The following is a 16122-nucleotide window of genomic DNA, read 5'->3' on the forward strand; positions in this document are numbered from 1 at the left end:
GACAGTCGTCCGCGGAGAATGCCTGGTCAATCATGTGAGGCCTAGGCTTAGATTTTACGGGGGTATCCAATTTGTGGCCCGGGGGCCATTTGTGACCCGTATACTAGAAATACAATTTTTTAAATCCTTTTGTTAGTCTAGAATGAGCGTCGTCACAGTGAATGGAGCACAGGACACATGTGGTCACATGGTCATTATATTAGCACAGGTAGTAGCAGGTGGGTGGATCATTTATATGACAATATGACAATATGGATACCAAGGGTGGTATAAGTATTGGACGGATACTAGAGTGACAGGATCGATTTTTTTATATTGTTTAGAAATTCAGGGCCTTGAATGAGACTTGAACGCAACAATGGGGGACTTAATCGCAGCGCAAGCAATGCACCACCACATTCTGATCAGAATCATTAGACAAACAACAGATGACGTGGTTGGGACACATTTTAAAATTTAATGTTTGCAAAAACAAATCATAATGTTTCTATTATAAATATAAAAATAATAAAGACAAAAATACATGAACAATATTAACAGTCCTCAGTAGTTTATGTCAAATAAAAATACATTGCATCTAAAGAAGCATTTTTTTTCCTTCCCACAAACAGCAACATCACAGAATAAAACCACTAAAAAAAAGAAGCTCAAAAGAGATTTTTGTGTACCGGACTTCATAAAAGAGATCTTTGTTTGTTGTTGTTGAGCATCACCAAAACAAACATGGACTCACGTGCAAAAGCAACATGTGAACACAAATAGAGGATACAAAGTGAAGAGGAAAGATTGTGGAAAGCTTTGAGCACCTGTGTCACGTCCCAAATGAACCAAGGACCCGCCTGTCCCCCCCCCCTCCCAATAATCCCAAACAAGAGAGCATGCAGCTGTTCTGCTCGTGGATCCAGTAAGGCACCAAAGTTCTTCAAGTGGCCCACTTCTCAGGCCGAAGACTTCGCCATCTTCTGTAACAGTGGAATCTGGAATATGACCAAGACCAGCATGAGCATCCCCCATCAGGATCCCTCCCCCAACCATCCCAAACACTTTCTTCCTGAAAAGCTGCACGCTTCCTACCTTTGACAAGTCCACACCGGTTAGAGCATTTACAGACACGGGAAGTTCAGCCAACAGGCGATTGACCTCGCCCGTCACTCGTCCGCCCTCCCCACTGAGGATCACGATCTCATTGGTCTTGGCCAAGGGTGCCGCTACCTTAGAAGCAATCTGCAGTGACACAAACAGGCCACTGTGGTTACACTTCCTGCAACCCACTTCCTGTCTTTTACCTAAACTCAAAGCCTAAATTCTGGAGGTGTGGTCAGAGAAGGGGACATTACCTTGGGCAGGGCCTCGAGGACCAGGGCGGTCTTGGCGGCCTCGCCGTACTGCTGGTAGGCCTCGGCTTTCAGTCTCATCTTCTCGGCCTCGGCCTTGCCCACGGCTTCGATGGAGGTCGCCTCGGCCTCACCAATCTTCTTGATCTTTTCCGCCTCGGCCTGGGCGATGAGCACTCGCTTCTTCCTGAGGAAAAAGGTCAAAGCGTGAAAAAGGAGGCGGCGAGGTCGGCGAAAAGCAGCGATCTGTTCCAAGCTCACTTGTGTCCTTCGGCCAGCTGCTTCATCTTGAAGGCCTCAGCCTCGGCGGGCCGCTTGATGGTGGCGATGAGCTCCTTGTCAGTGCGCTCGATCTCCTTCTCCTCGATGGTGATCTGCTTCTTCCTCTGCACCACCTCAATCTGGATCTCCTCCAGGCGGATCTTCTGCTGCTCCTTGGCTGCCTGCAACTCGTAGGCCAGCTGGGCCTCAGCTTTCTGGAAACATTCGTGCACACATACACACAAACTCCTTTTCCAAGGGCTTTCCAAATCCTAGCATACAATCTGTAAAACAGGCACATGGGGGCCACCTTGGTGTTCACTTCCTGGTTGAATGATGCTTTCTGCAGCTCCAGTTCTCGCTTGGAGTCGGCCATTTTGGTGTCGGCCTGGAATTTGACATCCATCATCTCCTTCTTACATTCGGCTTCCTGAGAGGCAGGATATGGCATTGAGTAACTTGACCGGCACCAACCATCAACCATCTCCAAGGCACAGCCTCCTTACCCGTATCCCGGCATCCCGCTCCGCCTCCGCCACGCCGATGTCTGCGTCCCGCTGGACGGCGGCCGTTTGAGTCTTTCCCAACGAGCTTAGATAGTCCAGTTTGTCGTAGACGTCCTGCAAGCCAACGGGCGGCAAACATGACATGCGCTTCACTCACAAGGGAATACCAAATGACTTGGTTCCCTACCTTGATGGTGAAACTGAGGATCTCGATGCCCATCCGACCCACGTCGGGTGCCGCCACCTCCCGCACCAGTTTGGCAAACTGGTCTCGGTCCTGGTAGATCTGCTCCACCGTCAGCGTTCCTGCATGAGCAGAGCACGCATGTCAATGACACGACATTGTGAGTACTTTTAAGACTGTGATGACCAGCGTCAGGACCTAAAATGGAGCGCAGGTGTCCTTCCAAGGTCTGCAGAACCACAGCTTTGATCTCCATCACCGACTTGCCCAGGAACTGCTCGCACGCCAGCGCCAGCAGGTCCTGCTCGGTCATGACCTTCACCTGGAGCACGCCACACACAAAAAGCATTGTGGTCACATGACAAATACTCAAGATTTTTTTTCTCCTCGACATGCTACCTGAGCCACGCCCGTGACGGTGATGGCCACGCCCTCTGCTGTCTCCACGTCCTCACAGCGAGGCTGCAAGGTCATGATCTCCAGAGTGATCCTGTAGAGCACACGTGCAACCTGTCAGCACGCCCCTTAGGACAGTGTCAAGAAGAGCATGGCACCGAACACGGTGTCGTCATTTTATCAGACGTCACCTTTGGGTGTCCGACAGGAGCCACCAAGCCCAAGACCACCCCCCCACCACATACGACTTCACATCAGAGCCACAACAGCCGCCTGAGGGGAAGAACAACACATGTCATATTTGTTAGTATTTTTAGCCTTGTTTGTGACATAAAAAAAAACACAAAACAAGCGACAGAAGAAAGCTTGTCGGTATAATATCTATATTTGTTGTGCTTTTCACTCACTTTTTGTCTCCCACGTTATTCCTCTCTCCTACCAGCGTTCATTACAATTACACGCAAATACATTACATGAGAGACGATGATGTCATTAGTCTCACACACACTCCCAACCCACCACTGCCACAAATAGATTGCAGTCCTGTAGGAAACAATGATTGGAGTGTGTGACCTTTGTTTTCGACTGGGCAGCGTTTAATCATTATAGAAAAACACAAAGACTGGAAAACCCCTGACACACAGGTCACATGACATGCTTGCATATATATGGTCTAGTGTCCTCCAAAAGGACCATACGTCATGGGACGGTTTGCCTTCAGCCTGGGATGATAACATCTCATGTCATGTATTTTGCATTTCTTTTTGGTCTTGCAGCATTTATGTGAGCGTGTAGTAGTTTTATGTAATTTGCAGGATTTCCCCGTTGCACTTGTTTACGGTGTTTGCGTGTTTGGAGCGTTTGGCCCCTGTCGGGCAACGTAATATCATTGGTTTTATTTGGAGCAGAATTGACTTATAACTGGACAAAATTAATTTGTGAAGGAAGAACATCTTATTTGTCTCAGCATCTCCTAGCTGCTCAGTGGTGGGAGGGGCTAACATGGAAAGAGATGACGGAGAGGATCGCTTGCAAACAATACACGAGGTGCGTCCATTCATTCTGTCACCTCACATTACAGCTGCTTTCTTTAGCAAATACCACAACACGCTAGCATCTAGCCGCTTAAAGTAGCTGGCGTTAGCTGCTTAGCTGAGATTAAAATGGTGACGTTCACCTACCAGACACCACCAACGCTTCGTTTGGACCAACCGTCAGACAGTTGCCCATCTCCACTGCGTCCAATGTAAAGACTAGTCCGATAAAGACAAAACTGTCAAGACGACAAGCAGCACCGTTAGCCCAAGCGAGTTATCCTCAAGCGCGACCACGCCCATTCAATGACGTCACCCACTGACGTTTCTCTCGACCCCGGCAGATTTCGTTCGTTTACACACGAGGTCGACACGATGATTTAAAAAAGCAACGAACAAATGTAAAAAAAAACAAAAAAAACGCAATGAGCCAACATTGATTTAATTAGTCAACACTCAATAATCGGTGAAATAAATGAAGTGTTTTAGTAGCATTTTCATAATCATTGTCAGGTGTGATGTATTCGCCGGCCACATTGTGGCGCCACTGAGAATCGACACGCAAAGATTTACCGGAAAAGGCCGGAAGTGACTGTGGACTTCAAAGAGGGATTGTGTTGACTCGCTTTCCAGCGTCCAAAATTCAACTTCTTGCTGACCTCCTCTCACTTGGGACCTTTCCCCCCGGTTAGATTTTTGGGCGGTACCAGACGGTTGTGTCCTCTCCGGTCCGAGCGCGGCTCTCCTCTGGCCGACGGCTGCTGTGATGGCGGCCACGGGCTCCGCGCCTCATGCCGGCGATGTGGAAGAAGACGCATCTCAGCTGCTCTTTCCTAAAGGTCTCCTCACCGCTCCTTCTCATTTTCCCTGGTCTTAGTTTTATTTTCCTTTCTCTTCATTACGCTTTTCTGGAGGTTCCCTGAACGCTCCTCATTATTCCTGTTTCCTAAATGACTTCTCAGCGCTCCCTTTCTCAACACTCCTTGTCTTTATTACTCTTTGCTAAAGGACTTCTCAACTATCATTGCCTTTATTCTGCTTTCCAGGGTCTCCTGAACGCTCCTTTTGTCTGTAGTCCCCGTGCTCCACCTGTCTTTAGTCCTCTTTCCTAGGGGTCTCCACAATGCTCAGTCTTTATTCTTCTATCCTAGAGTTCTCCTCAATTGTCCTTCAGTCTTATTACGCTTTGCTAGAGGTCTCCTCAACGGTCAGTCTGTCTTTATTTCTCTTCCCTAGAGGTCTCAACGGTCATCTTTATCCGTCCAGGATACACTGATCATATTAACTTTCCAGCAAAAAACATGGACGTTACTGTGCAGCTAGCTACATCAGTCGGAGCCATGTGCGAAATGTAGTCATCTTGCGTTTATTCCAAATGGCACTTTTGTTGCCGTACTAGATTGGTTTCCTGTGTGTTGTCACACCAGAGTTTGAGAATTCGGAGACGCTGCTCAATTCGGAGGTGCACATGTTGCTGGAGCATCGCAAGCAGCAGAACGAGAGCGTCGAGGACGAGCAGGAACTCTCAGAGGTTTTCATGAAGACCCTAAACTACACGGTCCGCTTCAGCCGCTTCAAGAATAGAGAGACCATCACCGCCGTGCGGAGGTTGGTGCCAGACTAAAAACGTAAGATGTAAACCAATACTCCTCCTGATGTGTTCAACCCACCCCCACCAGCCTCCTCCTGCAGAAGAAGTTGCACAAGTTTGAGCTGGCTAGCCTGGCGAACCTGTGTCCCGAGGCTGCGGAGGAAGCCAAGGCCCTCATCCCCAGGTGAGTCCTGAGAGCTCCTGTTCCCGCCCATTTAAAGGACACGTGACCAACCATTTAAATTGTTTTTTTTTTTGTTGTTGTTTTTTTAATGCAGCTTGGAGGGCCGCTTTGAGGATGAGGAACTACAACAAATCCTGGATGACATTCAAACCAAGAGAAGCTTCCAGTACTGAGAATCTGGACCAGGACGGCCACAAAGACGCAAGACTAAAGTGACCTGTGCCTGATTATGTAATAGAAAACTGTAATTTTGTGTAATGTTAAATGTAGTGCTGTATTCAAGGGTTCTGGAACCAATAACAATAAAGCACATTGCTTTTTTTTTTTTTAAATATGTCTTGGTTGAGAAAGTTGTGATAAATTAACTATAGTCTATGCAGCAAAATACACAAGACTATGGCGGTGTTCCTAATCGCACACTTCGCATTTTGATTACATAAGTGCCTCCGCACATACAAGTACTGTATGTCAAAATGCAGTGCTCTGTCAGTACTGCACTAACACAGACCTAATGAGTATGTGGCGATGGACACTTACTAACCTTACTCATACATAGCTAGCTACATAGTATGGCTACATAGAAGGGGAGGGACTAAATCGAGTTGTTGCGCACTTACCGGCAACTGGGAATGCAATATTTATCCGCTTCTTGCCTCCTTGTTATTGTGAATTGCAACCTCTCTCATTACTCTCTCCCCTTCTGCTATGCAGCCAAGATGGTGATGATCAGGGGTGGTTAGGATCCATCACACACAGCATTGGGGGTGTGGAGTGGAACAATGCACTGTATGTTGTGTGCACTACACATGCTAAGTAGGGAATTGTGCGCCAGCTACTCAAAACACCCAAAATAGTGAGTACGCAGTGATGCACAATGAATCACCCTCAATTTTCCCCATCTTGGCTATTTGTAAGTGTGTAACAGTAAAGGATTTGGGACAGCAGTACCCTGTCAAAAATCGCACCCTCAGGAACTAAATACACAGTATACTTATTGAAGTGTACTGACACATCCTGTGACCTTCATAAAGGAAACAGGAAGTGTGCAAGTTCCACAATGTGTCAGCTTTATTTGTTTTGACTAAAACTGAAAGGGTTTAAATAAACTCCTCACCCTCCAGAGTTCACAAAACCGAGTCGGCTCACAGAGGTCATGACCTGAAGCAAGAGGTCACACAGTCCACTCTGATAGCTGATTGGCTGACAAGACGGAAGGCGGGGTTGGTGTCAATGGGTGTGCCGGTTGGCTGACAAGACTGAAGGCGGTGTTGATGTCAATGGGTGTGGTCAGCAGACAGGTGGCGTGGTCTCACAGGTAGCCCTCCTTCCTGAACTGCTCCTGCAGGACGTCTCTGTACTCGTCAAAGCCACCATCCATGCGCCAAACTTTCCCGCTTTCGCAAACCCACAACTCCTTACAGACCATCCGGATCAGACGCTCGTCGTGTGACACCAGAATGACGCCACCCTAACAAAAACAGGAAAGATGTGACTGCGTCACCTTGAGCGCATGCAAGGAGCCTTGGCTTGATGTTTGTGCTCACTCTGAACTTGTTGAGGGCTGTTGCCAGAGCCTCGATGGTCTCCATGTCCAGATGGTTAGTGGGCTCGTCCAGGATGTAGAAGTTGGGACTGAAAAGGCAGAGCAGGTCAAAAGGATGTTTGTGACCAGCATGGCTTCCAATGCTGATGTTCTGCCTACCATGACATGGTCATCTGGGCGAAGGCCACTCGACTCTTCTGTCCTCCCGACAGACTGGCGACGGGCCTGGTGGCAAGCTCCCCCGTGATGCCGTAGCCTCCTAGCTGGTGTCGGTACTCCTCCTCGGTCCGACCTGTGACCCGCAAAAAAGCGCCAATCAGGAAGTGTGAGCAACCTGGCGGGGCGGGGGTGGGTTGAGCTACGGGAGGGTTGCTGTGGTTACCAGGAAACTTGTTGAGGAGCAGCTCCACAGAGCAGACGTTCAAGTCCAGCTGGTCCACGTGGTGTTGGCTGAAGTATCCGATCTTCAGGTTCCTGATACAAGACGTCAGGGACGGTTTTTATTCATTTGTGAAAAGCTGCACGTGAGCCCTTCAGGGAGGGTGTAGACAGCCCCGCATTTTTGCATTTATAAAAAAATAAATAAATACACGTCTGCATGCACACAAATAGTTATCCCAGATATGTGAATTTCCGCTAAGTAGGTTTCCTAATTTATAAATGGAATATTTTCAAACTTAGAGCATAGAAACCCTGTTTACGACCGCCTAAATAAACAATAAACAAACCTATGGTCACTTTTACACTCCTATTACCCAATATAGGAGACAAATCCGACTCACGCTCGTGTGTGCTGCTAGTTGCTATAAATGTGTTGTAGTGATAGGGGAGCTAAATAGGGGGCGGACAGGAAGTGACATCAGTGGTTCAGAGTTGAGTTTTAGCTTGTCGTGGTTTACAACAGTAGCCCATGTTGGGGATTATTGTGCAATCATTACCTCCGCCAAGTGCAAGCGCAGCACAGAGGTTAGGTTTTTATATGTTTGTGTTGAAAATAACTAATGGATTAGGATGAAAATTTCAGGAATTTTCGGAAATGGGATATGGAAGAACTGATTTCATTTTGGGGGTGATCTGGATCATCGTCTGGATCCTGGAATTTTTTTAAAGGATTCTTTAACATCGTGAGATAGGACCATTTTCGCCATTTATGCATATAACGCCACAAAAAATGGTGAGAGCACTTACACAGGACAAGTTTCCAACAGGTTCTACAAATTATCAAAGGCTGATCCAATAAATGTAGGATTATTATTTTGGTGTGAATCACAATATGGGGGAGAACTATGGCGCTTGGCGGAGATCTGCACTCTCCGAGTGCTTTTCTAGTTCAAACGTGCAATAAAGGTCAGTTGTTCCGGCAATCAAGTCTGATGCTTGTGCTTCTCACCAAATATTACAGTAACATTACTGACGCCTAGTAACCAGTATAGAATACTACATACTGTATCATCATAGCATCGCTGAATGCCCTATATTTGCATTTTTTTTTTTTTTTTTTTTTTTACCTGTGAGCTTGGCGGATTCCGTTTACCGGCGTCAGCTCGCCCATCAGCAGTTTGAGAATGGTACTCTTCCCGGCACCATTTTGGCCAACCTGCCATGAAGAACACGATTAGGCATCACACGTTTGACAACCTCGTGAGATCAAACTGTCGGCTGACGTACGATGCAAATCCGAGACTCGAGGTCCGCTGATAGATTGAGCCCAGAGAATAGGCGCTGGTCGGGAGTGTAGTAGAACTCCACCTCGTCTAACTGAAGGATGGGAGGGGACAACTTCTCAAAATTGTCTGGAAACCTGTCACACAAAACCACAACGTGTCAGCGGACCCGGTAGCATGAAGTACGGGAGAACTACGAAGAAGTTTCTATACCTCAAAGCCACTTCAGCTTCTTTGTCAATGGGTTTCAGTTCTGGCCTGCAAACAACCACAAAAGTACCTACTCGTGAACTCCAACCTACAAGTTTTATTGATGTGCACTCATGAGGACTTACAGTCTCTCCAGCAGTTTCAGTTTGCTCTGAACCTGAGCTGCTCTGTTTGCATTGTAGCGAAACCTGTCAATAAACACCTGAAAACACCACACAGTCACTTCCAAAAGAAGCCAGTACCTGGCCTGGTACACGGTGCATGTACTGCTGTAGTACAGTACCTGTATGTGTTGCCGGTACTGCAGTTGGGCCTCATACTCTCTCTGTTGGTTTTTCAGTCTGTCTTCTTTGGTTTTCACAAAGTTCTCGTAATCGCCACGGTAACAGTCCAGCCTCTGGGAGTGCAGGTGGACGATGTCGGTCACCACGGCGTTCAGGAAGTTTCGGTCGTGGGAGACGACTAAGATGGTGGACTGCCACGTCTACGGATAGGGGAGGCAGTTTTTCTTATGCGCTAGCTCGATGCCAACAGTCGCCATTGATTTCAGTGAGGATTGCTAAGGTTAAAAGTGAGAGCGTGCCGGGACCTGCAAGTAGTTCTCCAGCCACAGAATGGCCCTAACATCCAACATGTTGGTCGGCTCTGGAAACAAACACACACTTTTAGTACTTGAGTACTAGTAGTATTCAATATTAAAATTGTATTTCTTCAGTGTATCTCAGGGGTGTCCAAAGTCCAGCCTGAAGGCCATTTTACATATAATTTTACAAGAAATGCAAAAGGAAAAAAAAAGGAAAATCAGCGGTAATTTCACAAGAATAAAAACAAAATATTGACAGACAAAAGTGGTAATCAAACGAGAAAAAGTTTTACAAGGATAAACTCGCAATATTATGAAGAAAAATAATGTCATTTTAGTGGCATAGAGTTGAATAAGAAAAAAGAAGCTTTTTTTTAAAGTCGTAATATTATGAAAAGCAAAAAAAAATTACTTAAATAGTAAATTAGTTTAGTGACCGACAAGACAAGATCACGGGTGCAAGCGGCCAAAATGAGTTTTCTCCGTCGAGTGGCTGGGCTCTCCCTTACAGATAAGGTGGGACGCACTGTCATCCGGGAGAAATTCGGAATAGAACCGTTGCTCCTCCGCATTGAGAGGAGCCAGATGAGGTTGGCTCGGGCATCTGGTCAGGATGCCACCCGGACGCCTCCCTGGGGAGGTGTTTAGGTAACATTCTACCAGCAGGAGAATTTGCAATTTCAATAATATGAGGAGTAAAAATAATGTAATTTTAGTAGCATAGAGTTGAAATATTGAAGAAAAAAATATAAATACATATTATAAGAAACAAACAAAACAAAATGTAAATATTTGAGAATGAGCTTGGGGAACAAGTTATATTATGGGAATAAAGCCAAACTACTATTGGAATATAGTCATAATATTACAGCAATAAAAACATAGCAAAAATGGAAAAAAAAGCAAAAAACAAAGTTCATAATAATAATAATAGGCTTTTTCCACCAACTGTATATCACAAAGGTGAGATGCCATTTTTTTATTGAAATGTGTATAACTTCTTAGCATATCTAGAGGGCATGCTGTGGTTTACAATAATCCAAGTGGCCCTTGCACCCTTTCATTTTTCAGTTTGTGGCCCTCAGTGGAAAAAGTTTGGTCTATCTGAACATACACTGAACTACAACCCCTTCTTTCCACTTATAAAATATTTATTTATTTAGCAGTACTACAACATGGTAGTGACTCACCGTCTAGCAACAGCAGGTCGGGCCTGATGAGAACCAAATAAATATTAGATCCTCAAATCATTGTTTAAGTGTATTATAGTGCATATATAGCAAGTGATTTTGTTGGTCGTCATCCTCTAGGGCAGCGGTCCCCAACCTTTTTAAGATAATAGCGCTCTAATGTGTCTTATTTAGTGTGTATCATGTAAAACTAAGACAGCATCAACATCAAATTAAAAGCACAAAATGAATACAGACCCCCCCATCCACCACTACGAGCCTGGAATTTGTTTTTCCAGAGAGAAGATTATTATGTCGCTGTTTGATGTGTGTGGTAAAAGGCAGTGTGCTAGCATGAATTAACTTGAGGTTGTGCACCAACAAATATGTACATTAGCTATCAATAACGTCATCAAATCTTACCTTTATGCATTCTCACATTATCAGCATTTGAGACCAAATGAACAAAGTGGGACAGGTCGCTGCTCGCAACAAACAACATATACATGCAAAAACTATGGGATTTGTAACTGTATATTACTTTTTGAATCAAATAATGGCACATATTTGATATGCATTGATATAAAATGTATTTTTATAAGTGTATTTTTATTTTTATCACTGCACCCGAAAGCCTCCCTCGGCCTGGTGGTTGTGGACCCCTGCCCGAGGGTTAGCGCCCTCTGCTGTCAATCATACACGATGACTGACAGCTGAGGGCTGAAATGTAAGTGTAAAAAAAAAAAAAAAAAAAAGACAGAAACTCACCGAGCAAATAGAGCTCTTGCTAAGGCCAACCTCATCCTCCATCCTCCTGAAAACTCCCTGCATGCACACGTGCACACACACAGAAAGGCATCAAGCAAAGTGAGCCACCTTAGAATAATGCCTTGGAAAGCATGCACTGATGTGAAAGTGTGTGTGTACTCACTTAGTAGGCTGCTGCTGCATTTTGGGAGAAAATCCAAGACCAGCTAAGATTATGGAGGCTCTGATTGGATGAGACAAGTGTCAAAGTCGCAGGCCTTTGATTGAGTCCTATCACAGCACACGAGCACAATTACCGGGCCGGGGCTTTGTCAGCATCGATCTCCTCCAATTTGACGTAAATTTCCGACAGGCGGCCGCTCTCCATCCCGTCGGCTCTGAGACGACAAACGCGAGAACCCTCAGACCCGTTCTCCCATTCCCTGCCCCCGCCCTCCTGACAGACTTACGTTCCGTTTGCGATGCGAGCGTTAAGGTGCCGCTCCTCGCTCAGTAGCTCCTCCCGCAACGTGTCGCTCTCCAGGACGCTCTGCAGCGCCGCCGTCTCGTCTCCGGCCACTTCCTGCTCCACGTGGAGGATGGAGATGTGCGGCGGGACGCGCAGGTTGCGGCTGGCCAGCATCTTCAGCAGCGTTGTTTTGCCCAGCCCGTTTCGACCAATCAGGCCATACCGCCGGCCGGACGCTAGCGAGAGCTCCGCCCCCTGCAGCAGACACCTACAGCGGCAAGGATTCCCTTACACATTTCCATCATTTGGCTCGCTGATAATGCTGTGACCGCCATTAGCTTGTAGGCTAATATGAAATGTTTTTATCTTATCATTTTGATCTTTCCCCACATCACCTCTCTCCGAAGGACACGTCAAAGTTTTCGATGCGGATGTCGTAGCTGCGGTTCTTCCCCGACTGGTCCACTCGCCCATCTTTTTTACTGCTGGCCTGACTGGCAGACGCCTCCTCCAGGACACTGGACACAACAAGCGAGACAGACAAATGAACGTGAACGCAGACAGGACAGCAAGAGAGAACACACATGTGCAGAAGACAGAGACTGACAGCGGGCTGGACGCCTTCTGAGAGTCCTTCTCGTTCCGCCTCTCGTGTTTGGCTTTCAACTTGGCCTCGGCCTTCTCCAGCTTCTTGGCGTCCACAGTCTGAGGGACACAAAGAGACGGTGTGAGCCAACAAAGGACGGCCTGTGGTAGTGCATTGAAAGGACGTGCCGTGTTCTGAGGACGTTTCATCATCCAGATTCCCTGCATGTCTTTGGCAGCCGGCGCTGTGAATGAGTAGAAATACGCATGTGATCTACATGAAGGCTATGCCCACAACATGCACATCAGCGAGCGCTCACTCGTGTCCGTCGACATCTGCGACAGCTGCACCGGCGCGTCCAGCAACACCTGACGATGAGCAGCAGGACAGCGGCTCCTGAACACACACATATATATACACGTTTGTCATGACATCTGTCTCACCTTGTAATAATTTTCTTCAAGGCACATCCCAAGCACCCATCCTCACAGCTGGAGTGTGTTGAACATCTGCAGACAGATGTCTCTGACGTCATCTTCATTTTTACTGTCAGGTGACACTTCCTGCAGGACTCCACCAATGGCGTCAAACACCTCCTCGCCATCCTCAAAGTCAGACCCACCATTGTCCAACACGCCTGACACACACACACACACACACACACACACACACACACACACACACACACACACACACACACACACACACACACACACACGCTTGAGAGGGTGACACTTCACATTGCCATCTTGGAAGTGGAAATAATGACAACATGTAAACACATCTACTCCCTCATGCTCAAGGAGGTGAGGATAGTGATGCTTCTCCACAGTTTTGAGGTTCAACTTTAAAAAGCCAAAAAGCAACCACAGTACTGTATATATTTTTAAAAATGACATTTTTAACCGTCTTCATTTAATTTCTGTCAACCACTGCGACTGTTTACTTTGGCTTTAAAGCACCACTTCTCGAGGCTCACGAGTCACGGTATCAACGAGGCGTGTTAGACGGCATCAACCCGACGAGCCACACCGGGGTGTTAGCTGCTAACAGCTAACTTGCTACTTCGGACCGGTGCTCCTCTAGCCGGGAGGACAGTCTCTGTCCAGTGGACAGTGACTGAAATTACCCGGCATACAACGACTCTGACCCGGCCGCTCACCTGTGATGTAGTCGAACAACTCCGAGTCGATCTCAGGAAACTCGCTCCGCAGTATTTCCACGTACGTCGCCATTGTGGCAACCAAACTTGCCGACGGAAGTAAATCCGCAGCGGAAACGCTACGGCAACCTCACTGGGACAAAAGTCCGCAAGCTGCAGTGACGTCACTGTAAAACTTAAGAAATACCTTGACGAGTTAAAAACAACAAGAGTCCAATTTTGTATATGTCAGTTATGCATTTAGTTACACATGGTGAATATAGGCAAAAATAATTCACTACGTGGCACATAAGTCGCAATCACAACAGCACAACACAAGACGTGAGGTAAGATCGTAATACGAAATGGAGTGACAGGCCCGTGTAGTCATAAGAGTGTACATTATGTATTACAGTTACATTATGTAGCAATTTGACAGCAAGTAACCACATACGCAAAGTTATCATTGTTTGTCACCCACGACGTACCGTAATATGTTTCCAAGATGGTGGGCCAAGTACGCATGCGCAATATGCGTCGCTCGGATGGCAGATATAGTGACACAGGAGTCGTGAGAAGTTAGAGGTATAAACTTTAATATAAGATACTCCTTTACAATACGATATAAGTGAACTAAAGCAATTGCTGCAATACAAGACGGGCCGTTTGTCGTTTCTCAGTGTTTTAAGTGTGTTTATGTGTACAGTAGTAATAAGTTTGTAATGATGACGTTTACTAAATTACCTGCATAGAAGCCTCAAGAGTTATTCTTTAATTTCCCTTATGGGATTAGTTAAGTATATCTTGCAATCTGTCTGATTTGAAATTATATATCCCACATGATCTGTCATTCAGATTAATATCAACAGTAATAAGGCGTTTCTATAAAATGTCCAAAATGGATGAACTTCCTGTGTGTTTATTAGCATATTGTGGGTGTTTTTCTCTGCAGTGCCGGATGCAAGGGGGCAGGCCGCTAGTGGAAGTGGTCCGCCTGGGCCTGCTCACATACCAGGAAGCATTGCAGCTCCAGCAGGTCTATGTCAGGCGGCACCAGGCTGGTCCGGCTCACGCTTTGCTGCTGTGTCAGCACCCGCCTGTCTACACCACAGGCATCCGCCAGAAACCCTACCCGCCCTCTTCGCTGGACCACCTGCGTCTGCTGGGAGCCCAAGTCCACAAGGCTGACCGAGGAGGACTCATCACGTTCCATGGCCCAGGGCAGCTGGTCTGCTACCCGGTCCTGAACCTGGGCTCCTTCAAGAAGGTCACAGCTGCTATGTGCTGCTCGACAGACCTTTGTTGACCACCTTAGTGACATCGTCATCGTCATGCGTGTGTGCAGAGTGTCCGCTGGTATGTGTCACGACTGGAGGAGACCGTCATTTCGGCTTGTAGGAGATTCCACTTGGAGGCGTCCACGTCTCCTCACACTGGCGTTTGGGTGGGAGACAAAAAGATTTGTGCCATCGGTAAATCGACGCACCATCCCCGCTTCTGGAGTTTCCCCGCTTCACCTTCTTGTTTGTGTTTTTTTTAGGCATCCGCTGCTCCCGCTACGTCACGTCGCACGGCTTGGCTCTCAACTGCAACACAGAGTTGTCGTGGTTCCAGCACATCGTGCCATGCGGCCTGGAGGGCAAGGGCGTGACCTCGCTCAGCGCCGAGCTGCACAGAAACATCAGTGTGGATGACGCCGTCCCACACCTGCTGGACGCTTTTGCAGACAACTTCCGCTGTCACCTGGTGGACGCCCATGGCTCGGTGAAGAATGAATGAGTTCATGAATGAATGAATTTTAATAATAAGTACAGTGCTCTTATCAATGTTAATAAAGCTCAAAGGAAAGTAGAAGTCAGCTTTTGTCTTTCTTAGGACAAAAGCTTGCAATTGTTGGACAACTACTGTATTAGTGTGTGCAATTGTTATGTACCTGCCAATATCTTATCAATGGCATTTGGTGCTGCATCCCTCTGAAGAGAAGTCATGTGTCCATCCCTTCACATCGAAAGACTGGAGAAGTTTCTATGAGGGTTGGGTGATATTGCAAATTTTGGTTTTGATCCAATACCAAGTCAATACAGGGCCACTGTTGCGGGTATTTTTTATTTTTTTTTTTACTTAAAATCTTGCAAGTTTTTGTGATTTTGTCTATTTGTTTACCATAATTATGATAAATGAAACGAATAAATTTAAAATGTATTATTTGTGAACAAAGTATAGTAATGTCATCAAAATAATACAGTTATTCCATTTTATTACACAGAGTTGTTTCTGCAAAATATAGTAATTAGTGCAAAAATAACTCACCAAAAGCAAAAGTAATGCTAATGCCCTTGGCTTAAGTTCCTGATGCTGTGGAAAAGATGACACATCCGTGTTCGTGATGATCTGTGATCAAATTATTATATTTCACTTATATTGGATTATGGCAGCTCCTTAGAAATGCTCTTGTAACCTTTTTTCTCAAACACGACGCACAAGCTAGACGTTTGTTTTGAAAACCATCCGGAAGTCTTG

General features: G+C 46.4%; 4 protein-coding genes across 5 annotated transcripts; 2 read left to right on the forward strand and 2 right to left on the reverse strand.

Annotated features, from left to right (window-relative positions):
- Nucleotides 1-419: 419 nt before the first annotated feature.
- Nucleotides 420-4302, reverse strand: LOC129191526 (flotillin-2). 2 transcript variants are annotated; one of them, XM_054794964.1, is made up of 11 exons: nucleotides 4289-4302; nucleotides 2873-2954; nucleotides 2685-2775; nucleotides 2484-2607; nucleotides 2289-2407; nucleotides 2102-2215; nucleotides 1906-2025; nucleotides 1596-1810; nucleotides 1338-1521; nucleotides 1075-1224; nucleotides 420-977 (listed from the first exon to the last, which is right to left on the reverse strand). In XM_054794964.1, the coding sequence occupies exons 3-11, from the start codon at nucleotides 2757-2759 to the stop codon at nucleotides 939-941; spliced, it is 1140 nt and encodes a 379-aa protein (XP_054650939.1). In that variant the 5' UTR covers nucleotides 2760-2775; nucleotides 2873-2954; nucleotides 4289-4302; the 3' UTR covers nucleotides 420-938. The 2 variants fall into 2 exon arrangements, with proteins under 2 accessions (XP_054650939.1, XP_054650938.1); XM_054794963.1 differs by lacking the exon at nucleotides 4289-4302 and adding an exon at nucleotides 3863-4021.
- On the forward strand, nucleotides 4262-5822 carry polr2d (RNA polymerase II subunit D). The gene is made up of 4 exons (XM_054794987.1): nucleotides 4262-4554; nucleotides 5143-5323; nucleotides 5395-5490; nucleotides 5585-5822. Exons 1-4 carry the CDS (start codon nucleotides 4482-4484, stop codon nucleotides 5661-5663), a joined length of 429 nt encoding a protein of 142 aa, XP_054650962.1. The 5' UTR covers nucleotides 4262-4481; the 3' UTR covers nucleotides 5664-5822.
- Nucleotides 4284-13762, reverse strand: abcf3 (ATP-binding cassette, sub-family F (GCN20), member 3). The gene is made up of 21 exons (XM_054794949.1): nucleotides 13624-13762; nucleotides 12951-13098; nucleotides 12781-12857; nucleotides 12650-12705; nucleotides 12483-12580; nucleotides 12271-12393; nucleotides 11877-12143; nucleotides 11724-11804; nucleotides 11591-11650; nucleotides 11428-11484; nucleotides 10681-10703; nucleotides 9497-9552; nucleotides 9191-9391; nucleotides 9033-9109; nucleotides 8911-8955; nucleotides 8702-8834; nucleotides 8542-8630; nucleotides 7416-7507; nucleotides 7193-7325; nucleotides 7035-7122; nucleotides 4284-6958 (listed from the first exon to the last, which is right to left on the reverse strand). Exons 1-21 carry the CDS (start codon nucleotides 13694-13696, stop codon nucleotides 6800-6802), a joined length of 2136 nt encoding a protein of 711 aa, XP_054650924.1. The 5' UTR covers nucleotides 13697-13762; the 3' UTR covers nucleotides 4284-6799.
- Nucleotides 13763-14098: 336 nt separating this feature from the next.
- On the forward strand, nucleotides 14099-15682 carry lipt2 (lipoyl(octanoyl) transferase 2). Its single transcript, XM_054794982.1, has 4 exons — nucleotides 14099-14187; nucleotides 14555-14869; nucleotides 14948-15074; nucleotides 15143-15682. Exons 2-4 carry the CDS (start codon nucleotides 14561-14563, stop codon nucleotides 15379-15381), a joined length of 675 nt encoding a protein of 224 aa, XP_054650957.1. The 5' UTR covers nucleotides 14099-14187; nucleotides 14555-14560; the 3' UTR covers nucleotides 15382-15682.
- The last annotated feature ends 440 nt before the right edge of the window (nucleotides 15683-16122 follow it).

Source organism: Dunckerocampus dactyliophorus, chromosome 12, assembly GCF_027744805.1.
Source record: "Dunckerocampus dactyliophorus isolate RoL2022-P2 chromosome 12, RoL_Ddac_1.1, whole genome shotgun sequence".
Lineage (NCBI taxonomy): Eukaryota > Metazoa > Chordata > Actinopteri > Syngnathiformes > Syngnathidae > Dunckerocampus > Dunckerocampus dactyliophorus.

Excerpts from the sequence above, each read along its gene's own strand:
- LOC129191526 (XM_054794963.1), bottom strand. The coding sequence starts at position 3,911 with ATGGGCAACTGTCTGACGGTTGGTCCAAACGAAGCGTTGGTGGTGTCT. Across the intron at positions 2,955-3,862 it reads CGAAGCGTTGGTGGTGTCTG|GCGGCTGTTGTGGCTCTGAT; the intron begins GTAGGTGAACGT and ends TCTTCCCCTCAG. Across the intron at positions 1,811-1,905 it reads ACCAGGAAGTGAACACCAAG|AAAGCTGAGGCCCAGCTGGC; the intron begins GTGGCCCCCATG and ends GAATGTTTCCAG.
- polr2d (XM_054794987.1), top strand. The coding sequence starts at position 4,482 with ATGGCGGCCACGGGCTCCGCGCCTCATGCCGGCGATGTGGAAGAAGAC. Across the intron at positions 4,555-5,142 it reads TCAGCTGCTCTTTCCTAAAG|AGTTTGAGAATTCGGAGACG; the intron begins GTCTCCTCACCG and ends TTGTCACACCAG. Across the intron at positions 5,491-5,584 it reads GCCAAGGCCCTCATCCCCAG|CTTGGAGGGCCGCTTTGAGG; the intron begins GTGAGTCCTGAG and ends TTTTTAATGCAG.
- abcf3 (XM_054794949.1), bottom strand. The coding sequence starts at position 13,696 with ATGGCGACGTACGTGGAAATACTGCGGAGCGAGTTTCCTGAGATCGAC. Across the intron at positions 12,706-12,780 it reads GCAGATGTCGACGGACACGA|CGCCGGCTGCCAAAGACATG; the intron begins GTGAGCGCTCGC and ends ACTCATTCACAG. Across the intron at positions 12,144-12,270 it reads GACGTGTCCTTCGGAGAGAG|GTGTCTGCTGCAGGGGGCGG; the intron begins GTGATGTGGGGA and ends TTGCCGCTGTAG.
- lipt2 (XM_054794982.1), top strand. The coding sequence starts at position 14,561 with ATGCAAGGGGGCAGGCCGCTAGTGGAAGTGGTCCGCCTGGGCCTGCTC. Across the intron at positions 14,870-14,947 it reads ACCTGGGCTCCTTCAAGAAG|AGTGTCCGCTGGTATGTGTC; the intron begins GTCACAGCTGCT and ends GCGTGTGTGCAG. Across the intron at positions 15,075-15,142 it reads CAAAAAGATTTGTGCCATCG|GCATCCGCTGCTCCCGCTAC; the intron begins GTAAATCGACGC and ends TGTTTTTTTTAG.